The 20351-nt window shown below is 35.5% G+C and overlaps 1 protein-coding gene across 2 annotated transcripts in view; it reads right to left on the bottom strand.

Annotated features, from left to right (window-relative positions):
• Positions 1 to 20351, bottom strand: part of kcnh2b (potassium voltage-gated channel, subfamily H (eag-related), member 2b) — a 113966-nt gene that overhangs the window by 27870 nt on the left and 65745 nt on the right. For both annotated transcript variants that reach the window (XM_073830503.1, XM_073830504.1), the window contains exons 2-3: positions 3190 to 3624; positions 1272 to 1671 (exon numbers count right to left, since the gene is read on the bottom strand). In XM_073830503.1, the coding sequence (XP_073686604.1) occupies positions 1272 to 1671; positions 3190 to 3624 (835 nt within the window). The remainder of the gene's footprint in view (positions 1 to 1271; positions 1672 to 3189; positions 3625 to 20351) is intronic.

Below are 20351 nucleotides of genomic sequence, written 5' to 3'. Positions count from 1 at the left end.
AAGAAATGTTGGCAACTAGCTGAAATTAAATTATTATTATTATTATTATTATTATTTTATTCCAGTATAATACAAGTAATTTTGTTGCCATTGTTTTTAATTAAATGAAATTAAAATTAATTAAATTAAATTAAACATTTATTAAATTAAATGAATAATTTTATAATGTAGTTTAACGAAACCTTGTATATAGTATGTTTTACATACTATGTATAAAATCACATATTCTTGATTCCAAAATTAATGAAATTAAAAAAAAATTATATATGTTATACTATATTTTTATTTTTATATTGTAGTTTTAAAGTTTTGGCACTTGTGTTGTATTATTATTAATAATAAATATGTATATGTAGTTGTTTTTATGTAGGTCTCAGAAATATAAGAAAAATATCATTTGCAACTAAAAAAATTATGAAAGTTTAAATTTAATTTAATTTAATATATATATATATTAAATTAATAATGTAGTTTAACAAAACCTTATATATATATATATATATATACTATGTATTATATACTATGTATATAATCACAGAAAGTCTAAGAAATATAGTAAATATATATATATATATATATATATATATATATATATATATATGTATATATATATATATATATATATATATATATTTATATACCTACACACATATATTATATTACATATTATTATACTTTTAGTATTGTAGTTTTAAAGTTGTAGTAATTATCAATTTACTGTTTTAGTAATTGTGCTGTAGTAATTATTATTATTATTAACTATGTATATGTAGTTTTTATTCATTTTACTGCTGTTTTAGTTTTAAGTATTTTATTCCATTATTTTAAAGTAATTAAAAATATTATATTATATTATTTCAGTGTAATATAAGTAATTTTGTTGTCGGGTCACCGGAATTCTTCTTAAAAATTAAATTAAATTAATAATGTAGTTTAACAAAACCTTGTATATACTATGTATATACTCACAGAAAGGATGTTTTTGAAGTCTCAGAAATATCAGAAAAAGAAAAAGAAAATTTTAGGATATTCTTGATTAAAAAATATTATATATATATATATATATATATATATATATATTTTTTTCCCTTCTCTTTATTCGAAATAACAGAATGTTTAATTTGTTATACTACATATTTGGGCATTTGGTCAAACAAAATCAGAAACAAACATGAATACAAACATTGTATTTCTAAGAAATCTTTAAACTGTTCCATTATCTTGGACCTCCTCACTAACAGCTGACCCTTAAACAGTGAAACTATACTCACATCCAATCAGCATGACGCAGATGGAGAAGATCTTCTCAGAGTTGGTGTTGGGCGACACGTTTCCGAAGCCCACGCTGGTCAGGCTGCTGAAGGTGAAGTATAAAGCGGTCACGTATTTATCCTTGATGCTGGGTCCCGACCCCTTGATGCTGCTGTTGAACGGTTTCCCCAGATCCACGCCGAGCGAGTGCAGCCAGCCGATGGAGCGGTTCTGCTCCACGTTCCCGATGGCGTACCAGATACAGGCCAGCCAATGAGCGATCAGAGCGAACGTGCACATGAGCAGGAAGAGGACCGCCGCGCCGTACTCAGAGTAACGGTCCAGTTTACGCGCCACACGGACCAGACGTAAAAGACGCGCCGTCTTGAGCAGGCCGATGAGGGTGGTCTGTTGAGATGGCTAAGAAAAAGATAATAAAACAAAAAAATAGACATTATTTCATAATTAGAAAAGTTATAGACAGATTTATAGCATGGCTTCTGCAGGTTTTATGAAGGTAAATTTAAGAACTTTTAATTTAATACATTTAAGAAGGTAGATTTAAAACCCTTTTAAGACCAAGTAATGCAATTTTTATGGAAGCCCACAATTGTGAGTTATTAAGTCAGAATTGTGAGATATAAACAATTCTGTTTTTTGCAATTTTTACTTTTTTTCTTGCAATTTTTTATCAGAATTGCGTGATATAAACTCATAATTCTCTCTTTTCTCAGAACTGCGTGATATAAAATCATAATTCTGCCTCTTTTCTCAGAATTGCGGGATAAAAACTCAATTATGCCTCTTTTCTCAGAATTGCGTGATATAAACTCATTTTTCAGTCTGTTTTTCTTAGAATTGTGTGACATTAACTCATAATTCTGCTTATTTTCTCAGAATTGCATGATACAAAATAATAATTCTATCTGTTTTTCTCAGAATTGCGTGATATAAAATAATAATTCTGTCTGGTTTCTCAGAATTGCATGATATAAACTCATAATTCTATCTGTTTTTCTCAGAATTGCGTGGTATAAAATAATAATTCTGTCTGGTTTCTCAGAATTGCATGATATAAACTCATAATTCTATCTGTTTTTCTCAGAATTGCATGATATAAAATAATAATTCTGACTGGTTTCTCAGAATTGCATGATATAAACTCATAATTCTATCTGTTTTTCTCAGAATTGCATGATATAAAATAATAATTCTGTCTGGTTTCTCATAATTGCATGATATAAACTCATAATTCTATCTGTTTTTCTCAGAATTGCATGATATAAAATAATAATTCTGTCTAGTTTCTCAGAATTGCATGATATAAACTCGTAAGTCTGCCTCTTTTCTCAGAAATGCTTGATGTAAACTCATTTTTCAGTCTGTTTTTCTCAGAATTGCATGATATAAACTCATAATTCTGCCTCTTTTCTCAGAATTGCGTGATATAAACTCAATTTTCAGTCTGTTTTTTTCAGAATTGCGTGATATAAAATAATAATTCTGTCTGGTTTCTCAGAATTGCATGATATAAACTCATAATTCTGTCCTTTTTACTCAGAATTGCATGACATAAACTCCTAATTTAAATGCAAGTTATCAAGTCAGAAATGTGAGATATAAACTCAACTGTAAGAATAATCAGCCTTTAGTTTTTTCCTCAGAACTGGACTTTCTAACTTGCAATTGCAAGTTTATATCTCACCATTCTGAGAACAGAAATCAGAATTGTGAGATATAAACTCCTATAAACTCATTTTTAAATCAAGATACATACATTTCACATTTGAAGGATATAAAAGAAAAACATTGCAAGCAATTCATCATAAGAGCTGAAAACATAAGCAGTTGAAAGTTTGAAGTGTAAAACAAATGAGTAAACAAGAGCTGAAGCACAGATAAGAGCGTCAAAGCCTTATTTCCCATGATCCCCCTCACCTCTGCGTTCATCTCCTCTCCGGAGCGGTCTATGAGCAGGTCGAAGGGAATGGCGGCCACCATGTCGATGAGGAACCAGCCTTTGAAGTAATGCACGGCGATGCGCAGCGGGTGGCTGACCACCTCGTCGTTGGCGTTGACGTAGGTGGTGCGGAAGTTGATGATGATGTCGATGATGAACATGATGTCCACGATGAGGTCCACCACGTTGAGCGGGCTGCAGGAGTAGCTGCAGTTCTGCACGGAGCCGTCGTCCTCGCCGTTGAGCAGGAAGGCGGCGGAGTACGGCGTGAGGATGGCCGTGTAGATCACCAGCAGCAGGATCAGCCAGTCCCACACCGCCTTGAACGGACTGTAGTGCAGCACCGTCCACTTGTGAATGCGCGGAGTCTGGAGCTTGTACTCCGGCAGGACGTCAGCGCCCAGCGACAGCACCTGGACAGGAAGACACAGAGCAGAACCAATGCTTAAACGGGAAGTGTTTCCGAGCTCCTTTGGTTCGAAAACGGATCATTGAATCGGCATCAGCACGCTGAAGAATGTCAACGACAGTCGGGAAGAAATATATGCATTCAATGTTTTTTGGCACGAGCCACTTGCATTTGATATTACCTTGCCATAGTCCGCATTTTGTTGTAATCCAAAAATGAATGAAACATTCATCAAAAATGAATGCACATTAAAAAAAAATAAAACACAAAGAGGAACTATTAAATGACCCAGATTCTTGACCAATTCTGGCCAAATTACAAATAAATGTACAATAATAAATAAAATAAACAATAAATAAAAAGCTACAAAAGACACAAATACATAGATATATTATTAAAATTAAAAATAAAATAATTACAAAAACACACAATTTTACAATTTATTTTTAATGAAAATAAAACCAGAATATTAAAAAGCTAAATCAAATAAAAAATTCATAAATATATATATAGTTTTAAATATATTAAAAAAATCTACTATATTTGTAGATATTTGTAACACATATTATTATTAATAAGAATATATTTAATATTACTAATTATAAAAAAACCACATACATTACATATTACTAAAAATTATAATAAAAAATTACAAAAACACACAACAAACTTTAGCATTAAAATAAAACCAGAAAGTGAACACACAGCAGTGATAATATTGTAGCAACATTGTGAAATATTACCATATTGAGTGTTTAAAGTAGTAGCACACGAGTGAGGGAAGGTGAATTCACACAAGTGTGTGTTGGTGTGCGAGAAGAGTTGACCTCTCAAGACCTCTGCTGATGGGTTTATATAAAGCACCTGTGCTGCTTTAGGTCAAACTCACTGATGGACCGTTTCTTTGCCCCCTGCGTGAGTCAAACGATTTACCTTTAGATGCACGAATGCACATTGCTGTGTGTTTATGTTTAAGCAAAGCTGTTTGGAAACATAAGCTAATGTTCTGAAACTATTCTGGCTGTCAGAACATCTTTGAGACGTTTGCGCTCTGACAAACGTGTGGAAAGTAAAGTAGAGTTTATTGCATTGTCTCTTTCTAATACTCTTAGGCCCCGTTTACACTGTCAGTTAAATGCCACCCAATTCATTTTTTTTTTAACTTGTGATACAGATCAGACCTGTTCTATGACAGTGTAAATGGAAAAAAAAAAATGCATACATTCGAATATTTCAAGATCGTCGAGACAGACAGCAAAAAAAATCAGTTATAGGCAACAAATCAGAATTGGGCATCATGACCTACAGTGTAAACGAGGCCTTAGTTATGCACATTGCATTTTGATAAATCGAGTATGGATGCACACAGCAATGCTCAGCATACATAGTAATGAGCTTTATGTGTCGTCTCAGCTGATGGTTTGAGCAGCGGAGCTCCATTTCACCCTCGTCTCAGATGCTTCTGCTCAGGCAAACGCAGGGCATTGTGGGGGTCGGCAGGTGTTCTGCACACACAGGCCGCGGGCGAGAGCAGGTGGCGCTCTGACACACCGCTGCTACACCGCAATCACACAGCATTTACAGCGGCACACACTGCTGCGTGAGTCACGGAGGGAAATGTCCTCCAGCTGTCTGTCCTTACTAGTACACGTCTGCAGCGGTGATGGCAGAAAAGAGCACAAACGCTCAGAACGCATGACTAACACTTGTGTTTCCACCAGACCGTCTGTGGGCGAATTACAACTAGATCTGGATGATTTCTGGAGAAAATATGAGTAGTGTTTGTGTTTGTCGATGTTAAACTAGTCGTCGTGATGCTCAGGTGTTGTGGGTGGTTTTAGTGTGTTGCTATGCAGTTGTTCAGGTGTTGTGGGTGGTTTTAGTGTGTTGCTATGCAGTTGTTCAGGTGTTGTGGGTGTTTTTAGTGTGTTGCTATGCAGTTGTTCAGGTGTTGTGGGTGTTTTTAGAGTGTTGCTATGCAGTTGCTCAGGTGTTGTGGGTGGTTTTAGTGTGTTGCTATGCAGTTGCTCAGGTGTTGTGGGTGGTTTTAGTGTGTTGCTATGCAGTTGCTCAGGTGTTGTGGGTGGTTTTAGTGTGTTGCTATGCAGTTGTTCAGGTGTTGTGGGTGGTTTTAGTGTGTTGCTATGCAGTTGTTCAGGTGTTGTGGGTGGTTTTAGAGTGTTGCTATGCAGTTGCTCAGGTGTTGTGGGTGGTTTTAGTGTGTTGCTATGCAGTTGTTCAGGTGTTGTGGGTGGTTTTAGTGTGTTGCTATGCAGTTGCTCAGGTGTTGTGGGTGGTTTTAGTGTGTTGCTATGCAGTTGTTCAGGTGTTGTGGGTGGTTTTAGTGTGTTGCTATGCAGTTGTTCAGGTGTTGTGGGTGGTTTTAGTGTGTTGCTATGCAGTTGTTCAGGTGTTGTGGGTGGTTTTAGTGTGTTGCTATGCAGTTGTTCAGGTGTTGTGGGTGGTTTTAGTGTGTTGCTATGCAGTTGTTCAGGTGTTGTGGGTGGTTTTAGAGTGTTGCTATGCAGTTGATCAGGTGTTGTGGGTGGTTTTAGTGTGTTGCTATGCAGTTGTTCAGGTGTTGTTGGTGTTTTTAGTGTGTTGCTATGCAGTTGTTCAGGTGTTGTTGGTGTTTTTAGAGTGTTCCTATGCAGTTGTTCAGGTGTTGTTGGTGTTTTTAGAGTGTTGCTATGCAGTTGTTCAGGTGTTGTGGGTGGTTTTAGTGTGTTGCTATGCAGTTGTTCAGGTGTTGTGGGTATTTTTAGAGTGTTGCTATGCAGTTGTTCAGGTGCTGTGGGTGGTTTTAGAGTGTTGCTATGCAGTTGTTCAGGTGCTGTGGGTGGTTTTAGTGTGTTGCTATGCAGTTGTTCAGGTGTTGTTGGTGTTTTTAGAGTGTTCCTATGCAGTTGTTCAGGTGTTGTGGGTGGTTTTAGAGTGTTGCTATGCAGTTGTTCAGGTGTTGTGGGTATTTTTAGAGTGTTGCTATGCAGTTGTTCAGGTGCTGTGGGTGTTTTTAGAGTGTTGCTATGCAGTTGTTCAGGTGTTGTGGGTGTTTTTAGTGTGTTGCTATGCAGTTGTTCAGGTGTTGTGGGTGTTTTTAGTGTGTTGCTATGCAGTTGTTCAGGTGTTGTGGGTGGTTTTAGTGTGTTGCTATGCAGTTGTTCAGGTGTTGTGGGTGGTTTTAGTGTGTTGCTATGCAGTTGTTCAGGTGTTGTGGGTGGTTTTAGTGTGTTGCTATGCAGTTGTTCAGGTGTTGTGGGTGGTTTTAGAGTGTTGCTATGCAGTTGATCAGGTGTTGTGGGTGGTTTTAGTGTGTTGCTATGCAGTTGTTCAGGTGTTGTTGGTGTTTTTAGTGTGTTGCTATGCAGTTGTTCAGGTGTTGTTGGTGTTTTTAGAGTGTTCCTATGCAGTTGTTCAGGTGTTGTTGGTGTTTTTAGAGTGTTGCTATGCAGTTGTTCAGGTGTTGTGGGTGGTTTTAGTGTGTTGCTATGCAGTTGTTCAGGTGTTGTGGGTATTTTTAGAGTGTTGCTATGCAGTTGTTCAGGTGCTGTGGGTGGTTTTAGAGTGTTGCTATGCAGTTGTTCAGGTGTTGTGGGTGGTTTTAGTGTGTTGCTATGCAGTTGTTCAGGTGTTGTTGGTGTTTTTAGAGTGTTCCTATGCAGTTGTTCAGGTGTTGTGGGTGGTTTTAGAGTGTTGCTATGCAGTTGTTCAGGTGTTGTGGGTGGTTTTAGTGTGTTGCTATGCAGTTGTTCAGGTGTTGTTGGTGTTTTTAGAGTGTTCCTATGCAGTTGTTCAGGTGTTGTGGGTGGTTTTAGAGTGTTGCTATGCAGTTGTTCAGGTGTTGTGGGTATTTTTAGAGTGTTGCTATGCAGTTGTTCAGGTGCTGTGGGTGTTTTTAGAGTGTTGCTATGCAGTTGTTCAGGTGTTGTGGGTGTTTTTAGTGTGTTGCTATGCAGTTGTTCAGGTGTTGTGGGTGTTTTTAGTGTGTTGCTATGCAGTTGTTCAGGTGTTGTGGGTGGTTTTAGTGTGTTGCTATGCAGTTGTTCAGGTGTTGTGGGTGGTTTTAGTGTGTTGCTATGCAGTTGCTCAGGTGTTGTGGGTGGTTTTAGTGTGTTGCTATGCAGTTGCTCAGGTGTTGTGGGTGGTTTTAGTGTGTTGCTATGCAGTTGCTCAGGTGTTGTGGGTGGTTTTAGTGTGTTGCTATGCAGTTGCTCAGGTGTTGTGGGTGTTTTTAGTGTGTTGCTATGCAGTTGCTCAGGTGTTGTGGGTGTTTTTAGTGTGTTGCTATGCAGTTGTTCAGGTGTTGTGGGTGTTTTTAGTGTGTTGCTATGCAGTTGTTCAGGTGTTGTGGGTGTTTTTAGTGTGTTGCTATGCAGTTGCTCAGGTGTTGTGGGTGTTTTTAGTGTGTTGCTATGCAGTTGTTCAGGTGTTGTGGGTGTTTTTAGTGTGTTGCTATGCAGTTGTTCAGGTGTTGTGGGTGTTTTTAGTGTGTTGCTATGCAGTTGTTCAGGTGTTGTGGGTGTTTTTAGTGTGTTGCTATGCAGTTGCTCAGGTGTTGTGGGTGGTTTTAGTGTGTTGCTATGCAGTTGCTCAAGTGTTGTGTGTTGTGAATTTACTTTTATTTCATAATTTTGACTTTATCTCATAATTATAAATTATATCATAATTTTGACTTCTCTTTTATAAAAATTTAGAGCTTGATTTTTTCTTATGTGGTGAAAACATGCTTCTGTACGGTTATGCAATTCATAAATCAAATGAATTTCTTTGAATGAATTGTTCAACAACACTCCCACACTGATTTGTGTTGTGTGGCACTTGTGTTTGATTAATACTTTTTTCCCCTCATTCTCATCAGGACAGATGATGTAATGTGTGTTTTATTTTCTGGTCTAGATGCTCTTTGACATGTTTATCTGCTGGAGAGCTGATGAGCTGGAGGCCGATTGACCTCAGGACTCAAATCTTCCTTCCAGACTCCTTCAGTGCGATCCATCAACATGTTTTATAATAGCCCAGTGTCACGCCTGTCTACTACTATTCTCTGTGACTAACGTCCTGCACATTAAACTTGGATCAAATATTTCTGAGGAACTATGGGAAATCATTTACAAGAAAAAAAAAAAGACCATTAATCTAATTTCTGTGGCACAACTGATCATCACATTAGATTGTGTGAAAAAAGAAACCCAAGTAGACATTCATAACTCAAGGCACAAATATATCCATAATGGTTTATACATCCTTATTTTGTATTTTTAATTACATTTGAATATTTATTTTACTTTTCTTGTGCTTTATGCCTCTAATTTTCATTTTAATGTATATATATATATATTTTAATTCTTTATTTTTTTAATTTAATTAAATCTAATTTACATTTTAAATTATTATTATTATTATTATTTTCATATTTTTTATTTTTTATTATTTTATTTTTTTACTATACAACCAACCTTGCCCTGAATTTACTGTAATTTAAATTTTAATGAAATTAATATATTGATTTTTATCAAATATAAAACAATATTAAACTATATAATATGTAACAATATAAATATACTAATTTAACTAATTTTAGTAACAATATTGCATATTATAAACATGATATATCAGCGCTATTTTTCATTTTAAACAATATTTAGTTTTTTCATTTTTATTTCAGTTTTATTATTTATATCTGTTTTTTTATTGAGTTTATTTTAATTTTGAATTTGTAAATTTAATTTTGTGTCTTAACACCGCATATATATATATGACCCTGGACCACAAAACTAGTCTAAAATAGCACAAGCATATTTGTAGCATTAGCCAAAAATACATTGTATGGGTCAAAATTATCGATTTTTTCTTTTATGAAAAAAAATCTTAATTTCTGATTAGTAATATGCATTGCTAAGAACTTCATTTGGACAACTTTAAAGGCAATTTTCTCAATATTTTGATTTTTTTTGCAGCCTCAGATTACAGAATTTTATTAATGACCTTGGACCACAAAACCAGGCTTAAGTAGCCAAAAATACACTGTATGGGTCAAAATGATTGATTTTCATTAGGATATTAAGTAAATATCATGCTTCATGAAAATAATTTATAAATTTCTTACCGTAAATATATCAAAACTTAATTTCTGATTAGTAATATACATTGCTAAGAACATCATTTGAACAACTTTAAAAGTGATTTTCTCAATATTTAGATTTTTTTTTGCACCCTCAGATTGCAGATTTTCAAATATTGTCCTATCCTAACAAACCATACATCAATGGAAAGCTTTTTTATTTTCAATTTCAAAAAAATGACACTTTGACTGATTTTGTGGTCCAGAGTCGTAGGTTTTCTTATATTATTTCATACATATACACAGTATATATGTTTTCTTTTGTAATAAAATTGCTCCAAAACAAGGCTGATCCTATCGCTGTTGCTGTCTTTTATTAAAGCATTTAATAAACCGCTGTTGCTTTAGGAGAAAGGAATTGCGTGGTCATTTAGATAAAGCTGTATTTAACAGCGAGCAATGAAAGTGTGTCCGCAGACATCAGCTGGCATTACGCCTGAGCTCTTCTGCAGAAATCATCTGCTCTCTTGACCTCAAAAGGCCCGATCTCAGCGCAGCCGTCATTCAGCACCTATTAGAGCTCGTCCCCGGCAGCGCAGACAGCCGGACACGTCCCGCGTCAAGACCCTCCTCGGGGACATCCACCCTTATTTTTAGTAACCTCTGCCACTAAAAAAAGCTTTTCAAATCTCCCCGCTGAAGCGTGAAGCAAAACGATGTCAAAACACATTACAAGAAGCCCAAAGCAGACGTAAACACGACCTGTTTATTCCCACAAACACTGGAGACGAACAGAGGAGGTTTTTTTAATGATTATTAAAAACAAAAAAGGTTCAATTTAACATAAATGCTCTCAAGGGACAAAATAATGATGGATGTGATGGAGAGAAATAGGCTGATCGATTGTGCGTTAACCCAAATACAAATGAAGAGTCATCTGTGATGTTTAATAGAGAAACAAATCCAGTCATCCATCGGCATCTATGATAAAAACCAAGACTAGAAATGTCCATTTCTCTTCATTTATGAAAACAGCTCTAAGTAGAAAATGACTTTCAATGTCTTTCAGTGTTTTTTTGCTTTAAATAAATAACATGAAGCTCAGATGTAGAACAAATGAAAACTTGAAATGTTTGTTTTTTGATTTGAAAGATGATGGTGGATCAGTCCTTCAGCATGAATTTCTGTCAAGAGTCTGTAATATATGAAATTACGCACATTGTTCAGTTAAACTGCAAGGTTTTTTTTTAAGACATAAATAGTAATTCTATTTGTATTATATAATCATTTTATATATACATTTATAATTTTATAGTTTATTACAATTTTGAATTCGTTTCTTTTTTCTGTTTTCTTTGTAATTTTAGTTCAGGTTTTAATCATTTTGTTGTGTTTTTGTCATTTTTTATGTATGAATGTATGTTTGTTTATATTGTATAGTTTTAGTTTTCACAATGTAACAAACTTTCATACTAAATATTACAAAAAATGTAATAAAATAAAGAAATAAAATGCATCTTCAACATCAAATAGAGAAACAACTTGAGTCATCATCAGCATCAATAATGAAAATGAAGACTAGAAATGTACATTTGTGAAAACAGCTAAGTAGAAAGTGACTTTCAATGTCTTTCAGTGTTTTTTTGCTTTAAATAAACAACATGAAGCTCAGATGTAGATCAGTCCTGCTCATTTTTTTCAAACATGAGCAGAATTCATTTCTGTTAAGAGTTTGAGATATATAAAATTATGCAAATTGTTCAATTAAACTGAAATCGACTATTTAAGCAAGATCTTTTATTAAGACATAAATACAAATTCTATTTGTATTATATAATAATTTGATATTAATACTTTTATTTTTTATATTTTTATTACAATTTTGAATTCATTTTTTTAAAATATTTTCTGCTACTTTGTAATTTCAGTTCAAGTTTTAGTAATTTTGTTGTGTTTTTGTAATTTTTTATGTATAAAGGTATGTTTGTATATATAATTTTAGTTCTCACAATATAACAAACTCTCATACTGTTTTCTAAATATTACAGAAAATAAAATAAAATCAATATTATGCATCTTCAACATCAAATAGAGAAACAAATCCAGTCATCCATCGGCATCAATGATAAAAAACAAGACTAGAAATGTCCATTTCTCTTCATTTATGAAAACAACTCTAAGTGGAAATGTGTTTCAATGCATTTTTTGCTTCAAATAAACAACTTCAATCTCTGAGATGTGCAACAAATGAAAACGGTTTCACTGAGAGATTCCTGTCCCTAAATGACTCGGCTAAATTCACATGAAATATAGAGAGGAATCTCATTGCTTTCTCCATCCGAGGCGCTAAAATGAGTCACAGGCAGATGAGAACAAAGTACAAACAAAAGAGCCGTGTCTCCGTCGCTCGGTGAAGAGTTCACCAACATGCCAGCAAGAGTTTGCTTCATTTGAGAGACGCGATGAAAGATTAAACACTTTCTCTTACTGCAGTCTGATCGTCATTTCATCTGAATGAGGACGTAATACAGAGCTCAACATGAGCTGATATCTCTCCTCCAACTCATCATACATCAGACATCTGTGGGAATAAACTTTCTCAAACTGTTTGAGATCTTTTATCCAAAATGTCAAGCTACAGAAAGGACAAAAACAGCATAAAGCGGTGGAAAACAATAGCAGCATTTGAGTTTTGTGAGTAAGTGCTGACATTAATTCTTATTTTTGAGTGTATTACCTCTTTAAATGTTGTTTTAATCTATTTAAAAGACTTCACTTTTACTGCTGACACCCAAACATATACTATCTGTTCATAAATGTCCATTGCATTTTACAACCGTGCCAATATACAGCCATATCTCAAGTCTACTTGTGTGATATTGCTCATTTATATATACAGTAGTCAACATTCGAAGTGGATCAAAAAAGTTAATCAAAAGTTGTCCTAAGATAAGAACGGGTGTTCTTTTTGGTTTTAGGACAAATTTGATGAAAGGTTTTGATCCACTTCGAATGTTGACTACTATATATATATATATATGTGACCCTGGACCACAAAACCAGTCTTAAGTCGCTGGGGTATATTTGTAGCAATAGCCAAAAATACATTGTATGGGTCAAAATTATTGATTTTTCTTTTATGTCAAAAATCATTAGGATATTAAGTAAAGATCATGTTCCATGAAGATTTTTTGTAAAATTCCTACTATAAACCTATCAAAATGTAATTTTTGATTAGTAATATGCATTGTTAAGAACTTAATTTGGACAACTTTAAAGGTGATTTTCTCAGTATTTTGATTTTTTTGCACCCTTAGATTCCAGATTTTCAAATAGACGTATCTCGGCCAAATATAAACTATACATCAATAGAAAGCTTATTTATTGAGCACATGATGTATATATCTCAGTCAAATTTTACCTTATGACTGGTTTTGTGGTCCAGGGTCACATATATATTTTTGTATTATATAATCATTTTATATATGATTTTTATTTACTTTTTATTCAAATTTTAAGTTAGTTTTTTTTATATTTTTTGTTTTCTTTTTTAAATTAATTCATTTTCTGTTTTCTTTTTTAATTTTAATTCAAGTTTTAGCAATTGTATTGTTTTTGTCATTTTTTTATGTATGTATGTATGTATGTATGTATAGTTTTAGTTAACTATTATAACTGATTCATACATTTACTGTACTATTCAGAATATAACAAACTCTCACACTCTCAGTTAAAAAAATATATATACTGTATATATGTATATATATATATATATATATATATATATATATATATATATATATATATATGGATCTTCAGCATCAAGTATTCATTACAACATGGTTCTGTCCATCTGACATCTTCTCTTTTTTCCGGACATGTGTGGAAGTACTATAGTATAATAATATTCATACTTGAATGCCAAATCATATGCAGCTTTCATGCATTTAATTTCACAATTCAAACCTAAAGGAAATCCCACAGAAACCTTGAGTCAACAGATATTTCACGGGCTGGAAGTGAAATGATTCGGGAGCAGAATAGGCCTGAGAAAGCCCTGCGGTAATACAGCAAATCAAATATTGAAGAGCCTCAATTTCTATTATAAACAATGACAGAAGCTTTGGATCTGTCAACCAAACAAGCTTTCAGTTTCTCACTGTCTCACTACCTCTTGGTTTGATAGCAAGATGAATAATTCAATCCTAGAGCACTGCGGATAAAAACCAGCGGACTTAAAGCAAAAAGAGTCCAGAGAGGAACTCTGAAAGCACAGATTACATCAGCTGAATCATCTATCCGCATCAGAAAATGCTCCAACACTCGTCCTTTTCTTTTCTATCGCAGATAAGTTTCATTTTAAAATAATAAAAATCATGTGAAGTCATGCATTCATCTTTTCCGTCTCTAATTCTCTCTCGGCTACAGCCTTCTTCTCAAATCTTCATCATTTAGTGCTTTAGTACTTCAGGACATCTGCATCCGCTGCTGTAGCTCCTAATGTTTTTATTCTCTGTTGTTCATGTAAATGTCGGCATCTGAATGAAGCTTGGTTCTCAGGTCTGTAGAGGATTTGAGAGCTTTAATTTGGGACAGTGAGAGTTGAGAGCGTTTTAGGGGCGTGTCTGTAATCTGCTTTGGGAAGCGCATTTCCATCTGCTGATGAGAAACTTCAATAAAGCACAAAGTTGCAAAGAAACCACAAGACCACCACATTTTACAGCTGGTGAAAATACCACTGCATGGCATTGCATTGGTGTTTCTGATGTCACATGAACATGGCAAAATGTACACTGTTAAAGAAACATTCACTTAAAATAAATGCATCAATCAACCTAATCTGATATAATAATGAAGAGACAGACAACTGTAAACAACATCAGGGATTCACAAACTCATTTGACATGAAATATTTATATCCCCTGAAGATTTTAAATTATTATTTTAATAACATTTAACAACATGAATGCGTGTATACATGCATGCTCATGTTTTTTATTTATTTATTTATGTTTATTTATATATTTTATGTTTATGTTTCATTTTATATTTTTTATTATACAAATGTTATTTTAAATTTACTTTATATATTTTTTTAATTATTAACTTTTCATCAGCACACAAACCCATGCAGTTTGCTATTTTTTTTACACATTTATTTTATTCTAATTATTTATCTGATTAATCATTTACTTAAAATGTGCTTTATGAATAACTGTTGATTCAAATGACTCACTCATAAACACAGTCGTTTTGCACCATCTACTGTAACTGTTAATGATTCAGTGACTCACTTATAAAAAACAGTCATTTGTTTTCTTCCTAAAGTAATACATGCTTTTGAACAAATCAGTTGAATGATCAATGCAATGACTCACTCATAAAAACAGTCACTTGTTAGTTCGCTAAATGAATCAGTGTTGTCAAATGAATCGGTTTAACAAATGATTCAAGTGACTCACACATAAAGACAGTCATTTTGCACCACATACAGGTGCAACTATGTAACTGTTAATAATTCAGTGACTTACTTATAAAAAACAGTCATTTGTTTTTGTTCGCAACGCAAACACAAATACGGAAACGCGCTGCAAATTCTCACAACACAACCAAACTCAGTAACGAGCTGCGAACACACGAAGGCGCTGCAAAATACAAACGCACTGCATATAGCACGGTCCACAACGGAAATGTTTCAGGGGGACCTCAAAAAGTGACGAACTCATCTGGGACCTGATTATTTATATCACTATATTACCTGATTATTTATATCACTATCACCTTTAAATGATACTATACTATCACTAAAAGGTGATAGTTCACCGATAACACCTCTGCTCTGACCAACAGCCACTGAACAAATAATCAGGTCCCAGATGGGTTCGTCACTTTTTGAGGTCCCCCTGAAACATTTCCGTTGTGGACCGATCTATATGCAGCGAGTTTGTTAGTTTGCAGCGCCCTCGTGTGTTTGCAGCGTGTTTCTGAGTTTGGTTGTGTTGTGAGAATTCGCAGCGCGTTTCCGTATTTGTGTTTGCGTTGCGAGGATTTGCAGCGCCTGTGTTGTCAAACGGATGAAGATGTTTTCTTAATTTGTTGTCGTTTTTTCTGTTTGCATGTGTTTTCTTAAGTTTGCAGTGCGTTGGCCTCTGTCGGCCACCGTATATATTTAAGTAAATGCCTATGTAACATGTCTCTTAGAAAGGATCTGCCTATATTGAAAACAGACCGCACTGCAGCTCACTCAAGATTGGATCAGACCTATAATCTTGTCCTGTAATGGATTCTCAGAACACAGAAGAGACTGAAAATGAGTGTGGACAGTGAGGTCCAGACTGACACACATCTGTCATTATGGACATTCAGATCTCTTCTTGCCCACATGAGCGTGATTCTGGGCTTTAGCCGTCCTTAAGAGGCCTAATTCAGCCTATTATTTGGGCTGTATTTGCAGCTCTTTGGTCTGGGTGAAGGCCCAGTCGCCTGGAGGAGATGTATGTGTGTGTGTGTGTGTGTGTGTGTGTGTGTGAGAGAGAGAGAGAGTTTCAGGCTCTCTAGGGACTGAAGCAATCACCTGTGACGAAAACGGCCATTCTTAACCCTGTACACGTGCTCACCGCCGTCACATGGACAGAACCGCTCCCAACCGCACTGAAACTGCATCACATCAGTGTTAATTATTGAGACTGATATGTGACTCTCTATAGCAGATATCAAAGACATTCCAGTGGGATTCTGACTGTCAAAAACATCAAGACATGAAAGGGCTGTGAAAAAAAGATCATTTTGGCTAGCAAACCACCTGTGACTTGGAAATCAAACAGTGATTTTTCTGGTAATGGACACAAATGACAGACCTATTATATTCTGCAGAAACTTTTGTCTACCCTTAAATTTTGACTATTCTATGTGACAGATTGCTTACATTAAAAACAAATGTGATGCAAATGCTCTTTTTTCAAATGACTACAAAAAGACATGACTGGAATGTCTGCCATGATCTTCTGCATTTATTCCTCTTGTAGAATCCCATCTACATTCCATATGATTTTAAAAACGGCAATAAATTAAAACAGATTTAAAACTGAATAAAGACAACTTCAGCCTTCAAAGGTTCAGCTCAAAAGATTTGCATAAATACTGACTTAAATATGGGTCTTTTCCTCACACAAAGCATCATGTGACTTTAAAAGACTTACAATACAGCACACCAGTGAAAATGAACTAGATAATGAAGTCAGAAAATAATCTTTTTATATAAAATCATCATTTATATCAAATGACTTATCGAAAACAATAAGAAACATACCAAACGATTCAGTTGTGAATGATAAATGCACTGTTTTGTTTCCTAAATGATTAAGCAAAAATCAAATCAGTTGTTAATGATTCAATGACTCACTTGTTAATAGAGTCATTTGTTTTGTTCGTAAATGAATCAGTTTTTTTGAACAAATCAGTTGAGTGATCAATTCAATGACTCACTGATAAAAACAGACGTGTTGCCTTGCTGAATGAATCAGTTTTGTTGAACGAATCGGTTCAACAAATAATTCAAATTGGCCATTCATAAAGACAGTCATTTCGTGCGGCCTACTGGTGCAACTATGTAACTATTAATGATTCAGTGACTTACTTATAAAGAGAGTGATTTGTTTGGTTCCTAAATGAATCATTGATTTTGAACAAATCAGTTGAGTGATCAATTCAATGACTCACTTATAAAAACAGTCACTTGCTGTGCTGCTGAATGAGTCAGCATTGTTAAAAGAATCAGTTCAAAGAATGATTCAAATCACTCACTAATAAACGTGGTCATTTTATGCCATCTTCTGGTGCAACTATGTAACTGCTAATGATTCAGTGACTCACTTATAAATACAAGCATTTGTTTTGCTCCTAAATGAGTCAGTGATCAGTTGAGTGATCAATTCAATGACTCACTCGCTTTGCTGAATGAATCAGTGTAGTTGAATTAATCAGTTCAATGAATGATTCAAATGATTCACTCATTAAGACTGTATTGTTTCAAAATGAATCAGTGATTTTGAATCAATCAGTTTAGTGATCATTTCAATGACTCGCTCATAAAAACAGTCACTCATTGCTTCACTGAATGAATTAGCACTGTTGAATGAATCAGTTCAGCAAATAATTAAAATGATTCACTCATAAAATCTCATTTTGTGCCATCTACTGGTACAACAATGCAACTGTTAATGATTCAGTGACTCACTTATAGTCATTGTTTTGTTTTCTAAATGAATCAGTGTTTTTGAACCAATCACAAAGTTTGAGTGACTAATTCAATGACTCATGCATTAAAAACAGCATTACTGAACTAATCAATTCGGCAAATGAATCAAATGACTCACTCATTTTGCATCCCCTACTGGTTTAACTATGTAACTGCAGAAAGAGTTCACGGAAAAATCCATGAGTGAGTGACACAAACAGTAAAAAAAATCACTGTGCTCTAAACTGAACTGACAAATGCACCAAATGCACCATCTCCACTAAGAGGATTCAAACGCAGGTATTAAACTCTCAGCAGCTGTCCTGAGATCAGTGTGTTCATTAAACCTCTGTCTTATATATATGAAATACTCAACAGATTAAGGCACACATTTAAAATCTGTTATTTGTTCCTAAAGGTATTTGTGTTTTTGAACAAATCGGTTGAGTGATCAATTCAATAACTCACTAATAAAAGTCACTTGCTGTGCCTTTGAATGAGTCAGTGTTTAAATGAATCGGTTCAGAAGATGATTCAAATGACTCACTCATAAAGACTGTCATTTCATGCCACTCACAAGTGCAATTATAAAACTGTTACTGATTCAGTGACTCACTTATAAATAGTCATTTGTTTTGTTCCTGAATGAATCAGTGTTTTTGAACTAATCAGTTAAGTGATCAATTCAATGACCCACTCATTGCTTTGCTGAATGAATCAGCATTGTTGAATGAATCGGTTCGACAAACGATTCATAAAGACAGTCATTTTGCGCCACCTACTGGTGCAACTATGTAACTGTTAATGATTCAGTGACTCACTTATAAATACAGTCATTTGTTTTGTTCCTGAATGAATCAGTGTTTTTGAACAAAGTTGAGTGATCAGTTCAATGACTTACTCATAAAAACAGTCACTCTTTGCTTCACTGAATGAATCAGAGTTGTTGAATGAATCAGTTCAGCAAATTATTTAAATGACTCATAAAGAAAGTCAATGATTCAGTGACTCACTTATAAATAGTAATTTGTTTTGTTCCTGAATGAATCAGTGTTTCTTCGCTGAACGAATCTGCATTGTTGAATAAATCAGTTCAGCAAATGATTCAAATGACTCACTCATTTTGCATCACCTACTGGTTTAACTTTGTAACTGCAGAAAGAGTTCATGGAAAAATCCCCTGCACTAATGCACAAAAGTGACACAAGCAGTAAAAAAATCACTGTGCTATAAACTGAACTGTCTCCAGTTCAATCCCACAATCCTCTCTTCCTCAGCTCATCTCATCCAGGGCTTTTCCCTGATTCAGTCAAAGTGCCATCAAGAATTAAGTCTGTTCTCCAGCGCTTCAGAGCTTCTTTCAGCTCCTACAATCTCTATATTTCACTAAGAGGATTCAAACGCAGGTATTAAACTCTCAGCAGCTGTCCTGAGATCAGTGTGTTCATTAAATCTACATTTTATATCCATGAAATACTCAAGATATTAGGGCACGAATATAAAATATGTCATTTGTCCTCTGAAAACAATAAACAAACTGCAACAATCCGGAGACATTTACTGAAATACCACACAAAAATGTAGTCAAAGATGCTCAGTTACTACTGACATTAGCATCAGTTCACACAGAGAATGCCACACAGGTGTGACCCCTCACCTCGGGCCCCTGAGCGGTCCGGCGGGGCGTGTTGTCGTCCCAGCGGGTGCAGCTGGTAGTGCCAGCGTCACAGAGCGGCATGAGAGCGGAGCACTGGAGCAGCTCGGTCAACAGCTTGAGCGCCAGCGCTACGACCATGATCCCCGCATCGGGCCGCCGCCGTTACGCCCGCCGAACACCACGGGCGCCGAGAGAGCACCTCTAGAATCGCGCGGCACCAAACCCACGGGCCTAAACGAACCGTTCGCTGGCATCAACCCATATCCCCACCAGCTCTTTCTGAACACTTTGCGACTGGAAAGCTCCTCCGAGTTTTGCTTTGCCACGTTCCTGGTCGAGTTTCCTCACAAACGCAGGGATGCCGAGCAGGGAAACGCACGCAGATGCCCACAGCAGTCGCTTCGCATTAGTGCACGCTGAGCGCAGAAGCTCTACTAGAATCCTACTTCTGTCAGAGAGAGAGAGAGAGAGGGGTACACGCTCGTTCCCGCACTAGCAGACATGCTCTGTTGAGGATAATGGGAGAGGAAGGGAGGGAGCGAGCATGTGCACGACAGAAGAGCGCAGACCAATGCTCAGCAATGGGAAGAAGAGGACAAAAAACTAAGTAATGTGAGATAAGGTGGGCGAGACGAAGAGATGACATCAGATGAATTAGCAATCGAGCGCAAAAACAAGCGTCTCCAAACAGAGCGAGAGGATCGGGATGAAGAGCGCTGGAGCAGAAACCTCCACAAACATTTCTGCTTTCTCCCTCTGTTCTCTGTCACGCCGCAA

Source organism: Garra rufa, chromosome 24 (assembly GCF_049309525.1).
Source record: "Garra rufa chromosome 24, GarRuf1.0, whole genome shotgun sequence".
NCBI classification, from domain to species: domain Eukaryota; kingdom Metazoa; phylum Chordata; class Actinopteri; order Cypriniformes; family Cyprinidae; genus Garra; species Garra rufa.
The sequence above is the reverse complement of the archived record's forward strand: the minus strand, read 5'-3'. Positions and strand labels throughout refer to the sequence as shown.